Raw genomic sequence first — 17,936 nt, 5'->3', positions numbered from 1 at the left:
ATAATTGCAATTAAATTGCATTTTAACTGCTGATTTTCATACATATCATGGTTGCTATGAGAGGATCAGAACAATCCTCAGAGCAGAGGGGGCTGCTCTGGAGAGGCCTTTCTTTACTCTTTACTTTGTTTCATGTGCTGCTTTTGGGACAGGACTGTGGGATAGCTGCACCCATCACTCTGTGCTGGACATGGCAGCAGGGCTGGCAGGCAGATGCAGAAGGATGTAACAATAAAATGCTCATTTTCTGTGTGGTCTGAAGAGCTGAATGAGCCATTCTGAGGACGAATCTCTCTTTGCTTCCCTTATCTGTCCCTCTGCCTCCAAGCTGGGAGCTGCACACAATGTGCATAAAGCAAGTTACACTATGGGATTGGTGCTACAGCTGTAATAACAAATCAGAGCCTCTACCTAGGAGGAAAAAGAAAGCTGGCACCTTGCCTCCTTTCACACTTGCATTCCTTTCAGGCCCCAAACAAGTATAATATTGATGTGAATGAAATTGCTTGGGGTGATGTAGTTTCTGTCTGCATTTTTCTGTGTTCCCTTCAGACCTGTGCAAGGGTAAGACAGACTGGCTGGTGTGGAAAAGCAGTGTTTTCCACAACAGTGGCTGTTGTGTCCTGGCCTGCTGAGGGAGGGCATTGCTGTCTTGCAACAAATACTTTGATTTTTGTGCTGCTGTTTTGTACACCAGCATCTCATTTTAGGCCTGGCTGGTTTCATCTGAAGTCTAAGCAAAAATGAGAAAAGGGTCAGTTTACTGCTTCATTCCCAGGATATGAACATGAGAGGCTTGACTTTTCTTTAGAGTGTTTGTGTGAATGAGGCAACCAAGACAACTGCAGAATGGTGGTTTACCTTGGAAGCAAAATATTAGATGTGCTGTTTGCTTTGTTTCAGTGTCCAACTGGATGGCTATTGCTTACAAACTGTTATTCCTTGGAAGCTGAGCTATGCTATCAACATTGAAGACTCATTCAGCTTCTCCACACAAAGAGGGCTTTGTGCATGCAACATGTCTTGTGCATTTCCTCACCTTTGTTTCCAAATGGGACAAGCAGAAGACTGATGGAAATCCAACATTAGAAGCTGCTCTAGAGCAGGCAGTGAAGAATATTTCCTGTTTTTTGAGTGTTTGAAGTGAGATTTTAGCAATGCCTAAAAGGGCCAGGTAGGAGGCTTGCAGGAGTAGAAGATTTGCTTTATGGAAAATAGTAAATTCTGGTGGACTGCATTTAATTAACTGAGTTGAGCTGCAAGTTCTACTCTAACAGGGGTCACAGTGGATCCTCAGGGCTGCTGTGACCTCTGCTAGAGACCAAGGAAAGGACTCAGTGTCCAGCCACAGTGTACTTCATGGCATAAAGTTTGCTTATAAATGCTCATGCTTTGTGGCAGTTTAACTTTCAAATTCAGGCCTGGAACATTTGGTTTACAGCTATCTGATTATTTTTCTCTTTAAGGAAAAAAAAAATACTAGTGTTTTGGGAAAAAATCCCCAACCTTGCAGGACTCTGGAATTGATTGATGGTGGAACTTCCTACTCAGCCTTTGTTATTTTGTTTTTGTTTCCTCCTGCAGATGAGGTGGTCCACGTCTCAGCCCCCCAGAAGTTCACCTTCGAGGAAGCTAGGGAGCTGTGTGAGGAGCGAGGAGGTGTCCTGGCTTCCGTGGGGAACCTCTACGTGGCCTGGAGGAACGGCTTTGACCAGTGTGACTACGGGTGGCTGGCGGACGGCAGCGTCCGCTACCCGGCCTCCGTGGCGCGACCCCAGTGCGGCGGGGGTTTACTTGGGGTGAGAACCCTGTATCGCTATGAGAACCAAACAGGCTTCCCTTACCCCGATAGCAAGTTTGATGCCTACTGCTATGAACGTAAGCATTTATTGTTTTTCTTTTTTGGGTGGTGATTTGCAGCATGCTTGCCGCAAGAAGCGTTTCCTTTGTCGCGCGTTTTGTGCCAATTCTTGCTGCACGTGCGGGTTTTTAGGAACTAAACCACTGTTGTCTTAAAGTAACATTGTCAATGTCTTAAAGTAACATTGGCAGGTGAAGACAGGCAGAGTTTTAAGGTAAGATTTCAGCCTGTGCAGTGTTTTGATGAGTCTGTGTGAGGTCCATATTTTGGTGCCTGAGCACACATTGGTATCTTCGCGTCTTGTCAACGGACACAAGACAGACATTCAAAGCTCACTTGGGCATGTCACCTCCTCCAGGTGTCTCTGCCTTGGCAGGAGGCTGGACTAGATGATCTCCAGAGGTCCTTTCCTGCCACATCTATTCTGTGGTTCTGTGATAAACGTCCTTAAGGTGAACAATGGATATTCTGTCTCCCATGATGGCAGCACGGGAAGCTGTTCACAGGCTGTGAACAAGGCTGGCCATTTTCAGGTCTCTCAATGCCAGTAATTTGGGAGCTATCTCTGGATCCCAGGCATGTTGTCCCATCACTTTCTCTCTTCTTTCTTACTCAGTGTTTCATGGGCCAGTGGGTGGTCTAAATTGCCTTTCTTACTGCTGCTTGTTTCCCTCCTGGTATTTTCACAGGCACTTCAAGCACTTGCCACATTCACATGGTAGACTTCACAAATCTAAACCAGATGTCCTCCACACCTGTCAGCTTTCTTTTGGGGTCAAATATTGCCCTGTAAGCTCATCTATCTTCAGTGCCAGCCGCCTGGCTCTGTTATGGTGCAGCCTCTCCTTGAATGGGCTCCTGTTGTCCTAAAAGGTTCACCAGCTTTCCAGCTGAATATCCTGCTTCCCTGAGACTTGCAGCCTCAGCACAGGGGGGTTGGACAGCTCAACTATTTCCCTGCAGGCCTCTCTGTCCAAGGAAGTTCCTTGTTGCAAATAGCATGACTGACATTACGTTGTGTTGAGGTAAAAGTTCAGAACTTGGTCATTAACTATGAATATTTAGGTTTTTTGGACTCAGTCCAGTGACTGTAACTCAGAACTACTTGAAATGTGCAGTTTGTACTGTCCCCATTTTTGTAGATAATGAACTTACTGCAGCTGCAGATCTTTCCAGCTCAGGCACTGAAGCCCCATTTATGAGCAAACCTTACTCTTTGAGAACAAATCCCAACATCTGCTGCAACATTATGGTCTGGCTGTTCTCAGACACTGTTGGTTTGTTGTTTTAATTTTCCTTTATAGTTTGTGGGTATGATGTTCCAAAACTTTGCATGTGGAAATAGTCCTAATGGAACTGGTTACAGGAAAAAGGACTTAAGTCCAGGAGTCTGTGCTCTAATCTGCAGAGTAGCATTTTGTCATATCACTCCTTCTGTTCCTACTCCAGATTGTTTATGACCTGTTTAAAGTGTTGTGGATAAAAAAGACTTTAATGAGGGTGTATTTCATAAGTCCCTCTAAAAGACTGGGGTAAGAACTGAACATTTTGCCTGTAATCTAGTCTTTAGTTAGGACAAATTCCAACCTGCTGTTTGTTTTTGTGAATTTCACTGCTTTCAAGCAAGATGTGCCTTTACAATGTTCTTTCCAGAAGTTTTAGTTAGCACACTTTGTGGTAACATACCATTTGTTCTAAAAGTGACCTCGATAGGTATTGGGTTGTTGTCTTTTATATAAAGACTTTTCCTGAGAAGTCTTTCCCTGGGTATATAAAGAATAAATATTTCATCACTTTGCAACCCAGGAATAGACAGTTCAGGACTATCAAACTTTTTACAAGAGAAAATAAGACTAAACAGAACCAAAACAATTTGGTAGAGACTGAACAGCTCTCCAGCACTTTTAATTACAAACAACAGAATATCAGAACTAATTGAACACTGCTGGCAAGAGGACTCAGGTTTTGCCAGATGCATCTGCCTTTGTGTAGGGAAATGCAGGGGTTTCATGCTGTACCCTCCTTCAGGGTGCCACAAATTTCAGAAGTTACTGAAATCTCTCTCTCCCTCTCAGAAGGTGCTTTGGATCTCACAGGAACCAGCTGTGATTCCTCACTGCTTTTGCTAAAAGATTTATGCAAGTGGTGAGTAATGAGACTCCCTGCCCAGCATCTTGGTCCTCCACATCTCAAGCAGCTGCCTGGTGCAGTGGCTTTAGAGTGAGTCACTCTCTCCCACTGGGGCCTTGGAGCCAGTCCCTTCTTTGGGGAGAAAAAGGGAGAGGATTAAAAAAAAAAAAAAGGCTCTGCATGAGAGCAGAAGGCTTGAATTTAAGCCCTTTGTTTCAAATCATCCTTTGTCTGGAAGTTTCTTCTGAAATTTCCCATTATCTCAGTTTCAGAGTTTCAGTCCACCACAAAATCTGTTGTCCCCCAGCTCTGCCTGCTTTGGGGTTGGCATTAAGCTGTCACAGTGATTCCCACAGTGCCGGACAACAGAACTGTCCTGCCCAGGACCTGGGCTCTCAGTGGAACCCCAGCCCCCTGCTCACAGCTCTCACTGTGTGTCTCACACGTCATGGATGTCTCTCCCTCCTCACCTGGACTTGCAGTCACACCACAGCACCTCTGTGCTTATTCAAGCTGTTTCAGTCTTCACAAAGACAAACTGTGCATTTGAGAAAGGGAATATCTCCTTCATCCTGCTCGGGCTCCTGACTACTGTTTCGTGATTATGAGTCTCTGTGCTGGAAAGTCTCAAAATGTTAATTTTAATTTGTGGTTTTAAGAAACCTCAATCCGTATTTTGAGCATTTTGCTTGGTTTTAAAGAGGAATCATATTTATTGAAATACATGAAAAACACAGGGAGTAAATTCAATTTAAAAATGATATTCACTAGTTTCAGTAGAGCAGCCAACCTGGACAACTTTTAAAGTACAGTTAAGTTCAGGATTTTGACTTCAGCAGTGTTATAGGTACAAAATTACATTGTATGAAGTGTCTTGACTTTATGAAAATAAGAGTGCCCCAGACTAATAATACATGATTTAAAATCTAAAAGCCTTGTTAAAAACCCCTGAAACTTTCTCCCCTTTGATCACAAGTGCTTTTCACTCTTCAAAAACCACATGGGTCTGAGTTTCTGAAACATTATCTGTGTGTTTCATTTCATACCTCCAAGGCTTTCGCCAGACCTTTTCTTTCTTTCTTTTTTTTTTTCCTTTTTTTTTTTTTTCTCTCTGAGAGATACCTAATCATGTATCTGATGGGGCCTGAAATGTTTCAGGTTAGACACATGATTAAGTACTTGCAGCTCCATGGAGGCCATCATCAGAGGGAAAGTTTTTCAAGTGTTAACATATAGGAGTTATATTAACATGTTTAAATTAAAAAAAAAAATAAAAAATGAACAGCTGTTGCTGAGCACTTATGCTAATTTGTAAGAGATGAAAACATTTCATCATTAAGAAAATGATTAATATAATTTAAATCATTTAAAATACATATTTAATAATTAGTTCTTTCAGAGAGCTATAGGGGATTTACTTAATCCTGTACTTCAGCCTCCCAGTCTCTCCAGGTCAAATTCACTGCAGTTTGTAGAAATCTTGTCACAGACTTCAGCTGACTTTGGATGGACCTTTTTATCCCTGTAGAACAAATTGTACTCCAGAAATGCACTAATCAAAATGCATTCAGGTTTTTAACTTACATACCTGCAACAAAGCTGAACTTGATGAGGTCTGTCCACAGAGAAGGTTGGATTTTCTGAAACATAAATCTTCTTTTTTTGCTCAGAAACATTGATTTATTAAAGCTGAATTCTTTCATAGACCTGTATTGGTTTTGGCGAATCTTTCAGCAAAACATTTTTCACTTTGACTCAAAACACGTGTTGACCGTTTCGCTCTGGATTTACCCATTCTCTTTCCCATTTTCCTCTCTCATTTTGACTTTGTTTCGTGCACCTTTATTGCTTCTCTTTTGTTACACCACTTTGGTTTGGCATCGCGGCTTGATTTTAGCTGGAGATTGGAAAATTCCAGTTGTGGGATGGTGTTGCCATGTGTGTTCCTCAGGAATGGAGTCCATGCTGCTTTGATTGTTCCAATACGGCCCTGTTGAGAGCAGATCCAAGTCTGCCACTGTTCAGGGCTGAGGCCCTCTTGCTTTGATGCTTCATCCCTCTAAAGCTCAAAAATTACAGCGCTATTTTGTAGGAGAAATATAGGAAATCATGACCTCCACAGGGCTTTGAGGCATCCTACAGCACGAGCCACCAGGATGGCAAGCTCAGGAAGCGTCCACAGTGCTCCTCTTGTCCTGCAGCAGGAAGGATAAAGACTGCTAGGCACAGCTCAAAAGCTGGCAGGAGAAACGCTGTCTTCCCTTTCTGCTGCATGTGACTTAGCTTGGAAAACCTTGAATAGCCGGGCAGTTCTGTCCTTCTCCACAGCAACCGTCGGTAGCTGCGTGTCCCAGCTATTTCCTGGATGAGGGAATTATTTCCAGGCTGATGTCAGGGGCTGTGTTACGGGAGATCTGCGGGTTTCTGATCAGTTTGGGAACGGACGCAGAATAATGAAGACATCGGGCGTGGCGACGCACGAGGAGCAGAATTGCCAATCTGAAGGGGAAAAAGAAAAAAAAAAACTCAAAAAGACATTTATCTCTGAAGAAGTACAGTTCTGGGCACAATAAACACAGTGTGCTCCAACATTTCAGAGTCCAGTATCAGAATGGGAAAATGCCTTTGGGCAGGAGAGGATCCCAAAGTGAGGACACTGACCACAGCCTGTGCAAGGCTGCTGGCTCTGTTTAGGCTGGCTATCTGTGAAGGGGAAGCTGTGCAAAGAGATTACCCCTGGACAAACATTCTCCAGCCTTTTATTATTTTTCTAGGAAAGTAGATTTAGGTTCTTCTCTCAAATATGCTGTTTATCAAGTCCCCCACTGCTGCAGAGATCCCTGGTGATTTCTTGGCCCAGGGGTGGCTGCAGTAAATCTCTGCCTCTCTCTGCTGGGCCCATGGTGAGCAGCACACTGACAGCTTCTTGCAGCTTCCTCACCCCACTCTTCCTCAGGGGTTTGAGAGCTCAGTTAGACCATGCTGAAAACTGCCAGAAGACCTCAATCCATCCAAACCAGCCCAAGCTGTTCATAGCAGCAGTGTCTCACCCTGAGAAGGAGGGGAAGGATGGAGTGGCTGGGTGCAGCTCAACCTTTTGAATGCTGTGTAAAGTAGGAACAGAGATTTGCCAACCTGACTGATGTATGAGGATCAGCTGTTTGGAGCACCATGAAGTGCTGGGGAGGAGATGCTTCTTTTGCCTGAGCAAGTGAACTTGGATTTGCCTGAGTGATTCAAAGCTGGTTGCTCTAAGAACAACTTTTAAGTGCAAACATTATGGCCAGAGGGCGAGAGGAAAGAGAAGAAGAAATAGCTGGAGGCATTTTCCTTTCATTGCCTCAAGTCACTGGGTAGGTCAGGTAACAGGACAGGATGAGCAACAATGTGAAGAAGTGGAAGGTCCACCCCTTTAAATGTCCAAGTGCAGAAAACATGAATTGATTTTGCTCTTTGTCACTTTTGCTCCACAGCAGCTGTAGGGTCTGGGCATCATCCATGGCACACAGGGGTGATTTCCCTCCTTTCACTCCAGGTGGGGGGGCAGAGCACCAAGAATTCTGCTGTCAGTTCTTACCCAAGTGACAATCTTGGCCCTTTTTGTTCTTCAATTGTTTTTTGTGGTCACAAATCAAAGATTATTGCTTTTATTTGGTGCTGGGTTACAGATTTAATTAGGAAGAGCTGACTAAAGAGGCTTGCTGATTTTTTTTTTGTCCTCTTTGGCAGTTTCATAATAAATAATGTGGAAAGAGAAATGCTTTTTGCTATTGTTCTTTTGTGGATAGATTGGCAGGTTATAATTTGTTCACAGAACTACACTTGCATGTGGGGAAACCAGGAGATAACATATCTTTCCCCCTTCAACCATCTGACTTCAGAAGTTATGAAATAGCAAGTGGTTTTACTTAAGAATGTTTGTGTTCACAGAGCTAAAAGAGCTGCTGCCTCTGCTGTTTTCTTAGCTGGAAGAAAAGACCTGGGCAGTGGTGTGAAGAAGATGCAAAACTTTTCATTATAAGTTTTTCTCGCAAATAAGACAGCCTGATAGCTTTCAAATTTCTGGGTATTTTTAAGAATTCCACTGGTTTTCTCTGATATGGCACATGCTTTGTAAGCAGGAATGGATCCTGCACTTAAATTTTCATATTTTTCTCATTACATTTGCCTTTGATTTTGACGTCAAAACAGAGTGTAGGTGAGTGGGAGTATACACCTGGAGTTACAGAGAAATTCTTACAGCTGCACTGTCAAATTTTGAATTCTGCTACCAAAAGTCTCATTATTTATGAACAAAATCCCACATGCCTTGTGCACCACCGCTTCTGGAAAAGTGGGAATGAGCAGGTGCTGGATCAGTGCCATGATCAGAGGCTTCTTAGGCTTCTTGCTCAGTCTGTAACTCAGAGCACCAATTTTTTTCCTTTCTTTTTTTTTCTTTTCTTTTTTTCTTTTTTTATTTCTTCTTCTTTTTTTTTTTTTTTTTTAATATGTTCTTAATCTTAGACTTGTTCAGCTTGGAAGGCTCTGCCAGTAATCTAAACTCCAGCTGGCAAAACTTTTGGACTCAAGGGAACATTCAAGGCTGTCCACTCTGCCAGGGTTGGTAGCGGGGAAGGAAGAGACACCAAGAAGAAACTTAACAAATTAACATTAAAAATATGTAAAAATTAAGCAAGGCAGGTCTCTGCATTGGCATCGTGCTCAAATTGGGCTCAAAGATTTCAAACATTAATTTTGAGCGTCTCAACATTATTTATATTTTGTAATAATTTATTTTGGCTGTAATTCACAGAAAGAATTCACTATTTCCAGCTTTTGTTCCTACTTAAAGCAAATTTTTGCTGTTTTAGCTGTTAGCAATGACTCAAAACAATCTCTGCCTGTAGGGTCTATGTCCTTCCAGGTTCTTAGGTACATACCTAAATGTAAACAGATAAACAGTATTTCTGAGTGCAGAAAAATTGCTCAAGTGGTTCAAGTTAGTTACATGGGTAGATCTGGTAATGTTGAAAAACCATGTGTACAAATTATAATATATATAATTTTTAAAATAAGCATTTCTCCTCCATAAAGTACACTAATAGCAATCCCAAATAAAACAGCGCAGAACATACCAAAATCCTTATCTGTTAATTGCGAAGTTAAACCATGTCTGAAGTTGTGCAGTGTGATTTCTTTGAAAAAATAGTAAGTTTCAATATTGTTCCGTAATTTTGAATCCTTGTTTAAGTCATGGTGGAAAAGAAGACGAAGAAAATGCTGTACACTAAAAGCATAAAATAAATAAATAGAGAGTAAAGAAGTGTAACATCTCTGCAAAGTCATACAGCCCTTCCAAAATCAACTTCATGCATGTTGTTCAATGTAGAAAGAATTGATTAAAACAAAAAAAAATAATCCAGTAGATAGTCTTTGATATGAGCAGCTGTTGGTGAGATAATTTGCTTTCTTGCTGCTAATATGTTCATGCATTTTATTAGGAAAATCTGTGTCATGTCTTGAACCAGAAGGAGGACAAAGGAGATAGCATATTGCACGCATGATGCAAGGAGGACAGTAATGCAAAACATCTGGGTGGAGTGGAGGACAGCTCAAACTGGTGTTGTCTGTTAAAAAAGCAACCTTCCATTTGTTTATTCTTTTTTTCTTTTCAAACAGAAAAAAAAAAACCTAACCCATGGATATATTTCTCATTGAAGAAGCGCTGTCAGGTTTTTTTTATCTACACAAATAAGTTTGCTTATTCACTCCTGAATGATGTGAGTGAAAAAACTTGCATATGATTGTTTAGACAAAGTGACTTTAGAGTCACTCCAGTTGATTTTAACCAGAGCTAAATTGCACACAATTTCCATGGGAGAAAATCTGGCTGTTTATTGATAAACTTTTAAAAAATATGGGCTCTACTTATAACACTCTATAAAGGTAATATTTATTGATTCAGTTATTCATATAAGCAAACTAAATATGCTTGGTGTTTTTTCAGGTTGGCATAATAAATGTGTACCTATTCTGTCAAGTCATTAGCAGATAATAAGTCATGAATAATAAATATCTGCATCCCAGGCATAAATATGTGACCTCTTGGGACTTCCAAGCATTTCTTGGAAATCTGGAAGCTGCGTAAGTGGTTGTGAGTAAGTGTACACAATTTCCCAGCAGCGATGAAATAAACCTACCTTTTTTTTCCACAGATTTAAAAAAAATTTATCCACATTGCCCTCATTTTTGTTAGAGGGTATTAACGTTTTCATATTTGTTCAGAGGGTGATCCTAATGGTCACTCAAAGTGTGGCAGCTGGAGCCTGAGTGAGTGTTTGTGTTGGCTGCAAAACCAGTTCCATCCACATTAAGGAAACTGATCCTGTGATTAGAAGGCATAGATTGAGACTTTCCTGCCTCCTTTCCATTTTGCCATAAAAAAAAAAAAAAAAAAAAAAAAAAAAAAAAAAAAAAAAAAAAAAGAAAAGTAAAAATAGCTGTTGAGGGAAATTGATGAATTCTTTGGTAGAGATTTAACAGCTACCACTCAGCAGCACACAGCACTTGTGTGCATCCTTCATTTCCCAAGCTGGGAAGCAAAACTTGTGAGGTTTAAACCAGCCCCATGCAGACAGGGGAGGAAAAAATATTTTAACTTTAAATAAAGAAATAAAAATCATTTTTCTATGTGTATGTATATATGTGTATATATATATATACACATACACATATGTATATATATGTGTATATATATAGACATATATATGTGTGTGTATGTATGTGTGTGTATATATATATATATATATATATATATATATATATATATATATATATATATATAGCTAAATCTTCTTTGGAAATCCACAAAAAAAAATTAATTTGTGGTAGTGAAAGGAATCTGCTCCTTTTTTTTTTCTGCTGGCAAAGAACACCACCACTTCTAAACATAGCTATGTCATATTTTCTTGCCGTCACAATTTCCTTTTCACTTTCACTTCTCGTTCAGGAAAGCTGAAATATCAACCCTTTTACCTCATTTTCCTGCTCTGTAATTCTACACGTTCTTCTAGAAATTTTGAGCAGTCATCCTCTGTCCAGTCCCTCCTGCTTCAGAGTGACTCAAACAGGTCTTTTGCAAAGGTGGCATTTTCAAAGCTGAATGTGTGAAACGGAACAAATATTTGTATGACCCTGACTTGCACATGCAGAATTCGTATCTGCAGCTATCAAAGGGGCACCTAATTAGCAATGGATATGTGAAAAAACCTGATTTGTGCATGCATGTTGCTTATGCTTAAGTATAAACTGTAAAATAATGTAACTGTTTTGATTTCTGTGTGCAACAGGAAGAGATTTATTTGAACTGTTACATGCTAAGCAAGATTTTATTTTGCCAGAAGTTCTAGGTGTAGTCATGTCTGTCTGGTAAACAAGGAGTCCTCAAAAGCACAGACTGTTTAATGCATTCTTCGTATGCTTAGTGTGATTTAGAAGCTGTGTTTTGCTCTTTATTTGCATCCTTATAAGGCTTTTGACTCTCAGTCACTTAGCAGTTAACTAACTTAGCATTGGTTTAAGACATTCACATCTTCCACCCATCTGCTCCCATTGCCCTTCTGAAGATTACAGACCTGGAAAAATTGGCAGAAGGGAAGATGGTACCAACCTGGGCTTTTCCTGAGGAAAACCTCTTTTCTGAGCACTCCCTTTTCCCAGGAATTTAAAATCTGCTGACACACCTTGCAGTGCTGGCACACATTTCCTCCTCAGATGACATGCAAATGTGGGCTAAAAGGAGTAGAAAAGCAGCAAGGCCACCAGGTTGTTTAAAACATCACAGTTTTGCTCACTGGAAGGACCTTTCTTTGTGCCTCCTGTTCATCTAGGATAGCAACTCCCTCACCTTTTCCATCATCCAGAGGGTTCAGCACTTTGCCTTTGCATGTTCAGCACTCCCATGGAAGCATTTCTGTGTGTGGAGGAGTTTCAGATGTGCATCTTTGAAGTGTTTTCAAAAGATCAACATCATTTTAGTAGCATTAAGTTTGTGATCTTACAGTTCAACATTCTCACCTTTCCCCACAATAAATTTCTCCCAGCATAATTTAAAGGCAGGGCAGCAGCAGCATTTTCTGGTGGCATGCTTGATCCTGCTGCTTGAGCACACTCTCACTGCAGTGAGGATTCCTTTTTGCAGTTTGTAATTATGTGCCAAAAATAAACTAAAGCATTATTTCACTCCCTTTATACGACTGAGCTGGGTGCTGCTTCAAGCTTTGAAGAAAACCCACAGCTCTCCTCATTTGTGACATCTTGAAATAAACTTTTATGTCCCCAGATCAGTACCTGGCAGGCTGATGGTCACTCGTGTAACACAAGGACTTCTAGGGGTAATTATATAAACCACAAATATGAACAATATTGCTATTTTTTTCACTTCCTCTGACTTTAAGTTAGGTATTCTACAGCTTTACAGTGTTTTATTGCATGTCATTCAATGCGCTAAAGAACTACTTAGAGACTTTGAACCTTACACTTATTTTTCAGCATGGCATTTGTTTTTTGTTGGGGACATTCAAACTAATGAACTAAAGTAGCTTGTGTACTGACTGTACCTTTTCTTGTTTTCCCTTTTTTTTTTTTTAAAGCTAAAAAAGTCACGACAGAGCCTACCACCATTGAGCCTGTGACATCCCTGAGAACTGACAGTGTGATATGGTCGCCTGCTGGAGCTCCTCTCGAACCTCCCATCTCTGAGACTCCACTCACTGAAGTGCCTGCCACCCAAACAGTTTCTTTGGAGGAAACAACCCCAGAGTCTGAAGAAGACGCAGAAATGACTACTGATGTGGCTGAGGAGAAGAGGGAGATGGAGGTGCTCATGGAGAACATTCCGCTAACCACCCTTCTACCTCAGACTGTCACCGACGGCGAAACATTCACTTATGACACACTGGGAAGGACTGAATACGATGTCTCACCCAGGCTAACAGACACCACGGCCCCAGATTTGGAACTGGATCACACTTACTCTGAAGCAGAGTTGCCCGAGGAACAAGGTAGGTCTGAAAGCATTGAGGACGCTTTCTTGACCTCTGTAATTTTTCAGGATAGCACAGCTGTAGCTAAGAGTTCCACTGGTTTTTGGGAAGATGCTGAAACGGGAGATGCACAAAGGCATGATGATGATAATCAGACTGAACAAATAGAAGTGGGTCCTCTGAGGACAGCTACAGATAGCTTCTTACAGACTTCTCGGAGAGAGGCTGCCAGGACAGGGACTTCAGACTCACTAACAAAAGAGGATATGTCTCACGGTGCCCACTTCACAAATGCACCCACAAAAAAATCACTGGAGGCAAAATCTGATGAGAAACTTACAACTGTTGTAATCCCTAAAGCTTTGCTCACCGCTGAGTCTGCAGAGAGGGAGGGCAGTGAGAGCATGCACACTGCTGTGTCTGGCACAGGTTGTGGGGTGGCTACTGGTCATGCCCCAAGATCAGAAGGGCCTGCTGCATCAGAGACACTCCTGGATGAGCAAGCAGTAACCACTGAACAGTTTTCTGCAGTGAAAGAGTCAACGCCCTGGGTTAAATTTAGCTCTGCAACAGCATTTGACAGTGAGGCCTCGGCTCAAGGGAGCAGAGAGGACCTGAGGGATGTGCAGCCCACCGTGGCATCTGGAACACCTGTATCCTTTTCTGTGTCAGCTGCTGATCAAACAGAATCTGAGGTCATCTCAGGAAGCACTGATGCCCTGCCAAGCTTTGGAGAAGGCACCATGTCTCTTATCCCCTCATCTCAGCAGACAGAAGCATCAGCTGTCTTAGAGGAGCAGGAGGAAACAAAACAGCCATCAATGATGACAGCAGATGTGGAGGTCCCTCATTCCACAGCTGCCATTTCTCCATGTGTTGAAGCAGAATCTGAGGGGTGTTCTGCAAGGGAGAAGATCACACAGGCCCCCCCAGGTTCTGGCACGTGGCTGCCAACAGATAAAGAGGAGGGGTATATGACAGAAGAGTCATCTCACACTGGAAGAGTGATTGAGTTTGCTACAGAGGATGGCTTCTCTGGAATGGAGCCCACATCATCTCCAGGGCACATTGTGGAATCCACAGTGCATCCAGGAACTCCAATTTCAGCAGCTACAGATGCAACTGAGACAAGCAGGGAGCCAGCAGAGACCACAAGGGACGAAGAAGTGGTATCAGCTGATTTTGGTCAGAGTAGAAACACTCCGAGTGTATCCCACACGAGCAGCTCCCTGGATTTGGAAATGACCACAGTATCCAAAATACCAGTGGAAGAAAGCAGTGCAACCATAGGGTTTTTTAGCTCCCCAAGTGTAACTGTATGGCCAAGTGCTGTGCCCACAGCTGTGGGGGTAACTGAGCATGAAGGAGATGAGACATCAGGGACAGAGGGAACTATTAAATTTGCAGGTGTAACAAAGGTAGATACTGCAGTTCCACAGAAGGAGTATGATGCTTCCCTAGTTCCAGTTACTGTAGAGAGTGAGGTCACTAGAGATATGCCAATTACTGATCAGACTCCTTTTGATGATGTCTTTCATACAGAAGCAACAGAAACAACTGCAAAAGATAGCAAGGTGTTCCCAGAACTCTCCACACTGGACCAAGGTTTGGAACCAAGAACTGCCACACTGTCTGTGACACCTGCCCACACACACGAACCAGAGATGTCACCAGGATCTGAATGGCCTCAAACAGCAGTTCAGGAGACACTGGATGAGACAGGCTCAGCTTATGATGAGATGTACCCATCCACAGAGGCACCTGTGCCTGCAGTGACGTCCACAGACCATAGAGGAGTTCTGGCACCTGAGGAAACCAGCAGCTGGTTGCACCTCACAGTGACTCCAACAGCTGGAGCTGCTCCTGACCAGGATGAGGTCACTGAGGTGATGCCCATAACTGCTGGAACCGAAGCACAGACACAGGACAGCCCAGGAACCCCCACCAGGGAGGAAGATGATGCAGTGAGCTGGGATTCTGTGTCACCCTCCCATACGATGCCAGCAGGACGTTCCACTGTGGAAAGCATTACTGACTTGACTCTGGGAGCTTCTCCAAGCCAAGCTACAGAAGGCTCAGGAATGACTACAGAACCTGAGAAAACCAGGCCAGCTGTATTTGTAGCTACTGCAACAGATAAGGCAACAACTCTCAGCAGCGTGACAACCCCTTCCCTTGGTGCTGTAGACAAAATTCAGCCCACATCTGCAACCAAGTCTTTTGTCACTCAGAAGTCTCCACGCATCATTCCTGAGGAAGAAGAGGAGGTAACAAGCCATGACATCATCATAATTGACGAATCTGTTTCTCCCAGCAAAGCCACCGCTGAGGATGATCTGCCAGGAAAGATGCTGGAGCCAGAAATCGATAAGGAATATTTCACAGCATCCACTGCCACAGCAGTGGCACGACCTACTGCTCCACCCCAAGTGAAGGAGGCCACAGAGGCCTTGCAACCTCAGGAGGTGTCTCCTTCTACTTCACACCCTGATAATGACATAAGATTGTATGTTATTCAAATCACAGGCAATGACACAGGTAAGATTTTGCCTTTTAGACCCGCAGTCCATCAGAGTGGACAGTTTGTCATGACAAACAGGTGTGCTTTAGAATATGCTGGAGATGTTTCTTGGATCACTGAAGGATGCAAAGTACCACTTTTGTCTAGACAGCAACTTACTGAATATTGGTAGGTCTATTTTTCTGTCCGTTAAAAGCCCCTCAGAAATGTTTTTTATATTTGCTGTGTGGTAAGAATTATTTTTACGTAAAAATGAATATGAAACTGTTTTATTTCTTTTTCAAAGTCATGATGGCTACAGTCCAGTTTTCTTTTTTTAATGTTGTCAAGTCACCGATTTAACTCCAGCTGTCTGTGAAACAAGCATTTTAATTTCACAGCTTCCATTCCATGCATTACTAGTCCTAAACAAAGCACTGGATTATTTTAACATTCCATTGGTCTGTAGCAATTAACAATGCCATGTACAGTGTAGTCAGCTAAAAAATGGTTAAAGCACTCTACTGCCTCCTGTGATTTGGAGGAATGGGTTTTTTTTTCTTTTTTTTTTAATAGCATATCACAGCATTTTAAAAATCCGTCTTAGGGAATATGTGGTGCAAATTGATGCAATATTTAATTCTGCCACATTTTTTAGCTGATGGTTCTGTACATGTGTATGTAGCTTCAATTCCATGGGTATCCAGAACAGAAACTTCTAAAGTAGCAGTGAGCTGTTGGGGTTGATGATGAATATGTTTCCATACTGCAAATGTTGAAGGTGTGCAGTTTTACATCAAAGAATCCTGCCAACTGACTGTTATTTAAGATGTCACAGTAAAACATTACATTTTAAAACAAAAAAAAGTAAAGGAACTGACAAGCAGTACAAAGCACAGAATTTCTGTTAGGTTCAATGTTTTATTGTGTTTAATTGTCTTATGGTTGTATAATAATTATTTTATTTTTTTTGAAGGAACACAGTAAAAATGGAATTTTTTTTTTGGTCACATATACCTTAACTACATGCATGTCTTTTGAATGGTTGTGTCAGAAACTGTTTTCTCTTTGGTTCTTGGCCACAACCTCCGTGCCTCTGAAGAACTCATCCAGCAGAATTCATAATTTATGGGAGTCTTCTGGATGGTTTTGTCAGGTTTGTTCTTGGCAGGGTTCCATTCAAAAATCAAAAGCCAGTAGTGTTTTTTTCCTTGAGATGTGCCATATCCTCTTTGGACATGTAATACCTTGGCTTGCTATCTTTTTATACATTGTGCTTATTACCCTACTTTATGTTTACAGGGTGCAAATCTGCACAAGTCATAGCAATAGTAACTTAGCCTTCTATTTCAGAAAATGATAGCTCTGAAACTTTGGTTTCTGGGGTATATTATCATTATTTTGTCTTTATATGTTACCAGTGCCTTGAGAGTCTCCATTAAATGATACAAGTCCAGTCAGTCAGAGCAGAAGGGTAATTTCTGAAGACAAGATTGAACCCTCATATTAAGTCCTTTTGTACCTGTGGAAATTCACTTAATTTGGCTTAATAATGAGTAGCTAGGTAATGGTGAACTATTTTTTCCTGTTAGGTTTTTGATTTATGCTACAGTTTATTTCCTACAGGATAGTGGATTGTGCTGGGCAGCTGCGTGTTCCAGGTGATGGGAAGAAGTAGGATGGTTTGGAAGGGTGTGGATGTAGGATTTCTCTGCATCTTCATTGAGAAGAGCCTCATTTTACACCTTTTTTTTTTTTCAGAGTAGTGTGGGTTTTGTGTTTCATTAAATTAGGATTTGGTTCAAAGTGGATTATTTGAAGAACAGAGTGTGGAGATGCTCTTCATAGCTGCTCTTACTCTGCCTTGGGTGATCAGGTCTTTAGGACAAACTTTCTTCAGGGTTTGTCTTCTTCATCTCCACAAACTTTCAAAGCTGTGCATGCATTTCCCAGGAATAGATATGCATATGTGTCAGGGTGTTTGTAAGCAGACATGAAGTTATAAATCCTTAAAAATCTGCCTTTGAGAATTATTTAGTCTGTGAGGAGAGGAAAAAAGTTTATTGTCTTGAAATATTATTAAATTTGTCATATGGCACTACCTGTGTTCTCTTTAAACACAGAGAGACTCATTATGTGTCTAGTGCAATTTTAAAAAGGAGTTTTCTTCATTTTTCTGTTTTCAGGCCCTGGCAGTGGGAATTCCTCCAATTAGCTATCCACAGACTAAAGGCATCATCTACCTACTGACCCCAAATTTAGTTAGAACTGCCAAAGATTTATTCTCTCTGAGGGTTTGGATTGATTTCTTTTATTGCTACAGAAATTAAAGACAACATCTGAAAAATCCTGTCAGGCCCAGTTTCCCTTCATTGTTCCTTAGTCCATAAACTTTTCTTTGTGCTGAAGAAAATGCATA

The 17,936-nt window shown here is 41.6% G+C and overlaps 1 protein-coding gene across 5 annotated transcripts in view; it reads left to right on the top strand.

Annotated features, from left to right (window-relative positions):
- The window catches only part of VCAN (versican), a 99,067-nt gene that overhangs the window by 32,857 nt on the left and 48,274 nt on the right, over nucleotides 1-17,936 (top strand). For 2 of the 5 annotated variants that reach the window (XM_038124979.1, XM_038124982.1), the window contains 2 exons: nucleotides 1,585-1,878; nucleotides 12,625-15,555. In XM_038124979.1, the coding sequence (XP_037980907.1) occupies nucleotides 1,585-1,878; nucleotides 12,625-15,555 (3,225 nt within the window). The remainder of the gene's footprint in view (nucleotides 1-1,584; nucleotides 1,879-12,624; nucleotides 15,556-17,936) is intronic. The other 3 variants (XM_038124981.1, XM_038124983.1, XM_038124980.1) reach the window with 2 other exon arrangements.

This window comes from Motacilla alba, chromosome Z (genome assembly GCF_015832195.1).
Source record: "Motacilla alba alba isolate MOTALB_02 chromosome Z, Motacilla_alba_V1.0_pri, whole genome shotgun sequence".
In the NCBI taxonomy this organism is placed as follows: Eukaryota; Metazoa; Chordata; class Aves; order Passeriformes; family Motacillidae; genus Motacilla; species Motacilla alba.
The sequence above is the reverse complement of the archived record's forward strand: the minus strand, read 5'-3'. Positions and strand labels throughout refer to the sequence as shown.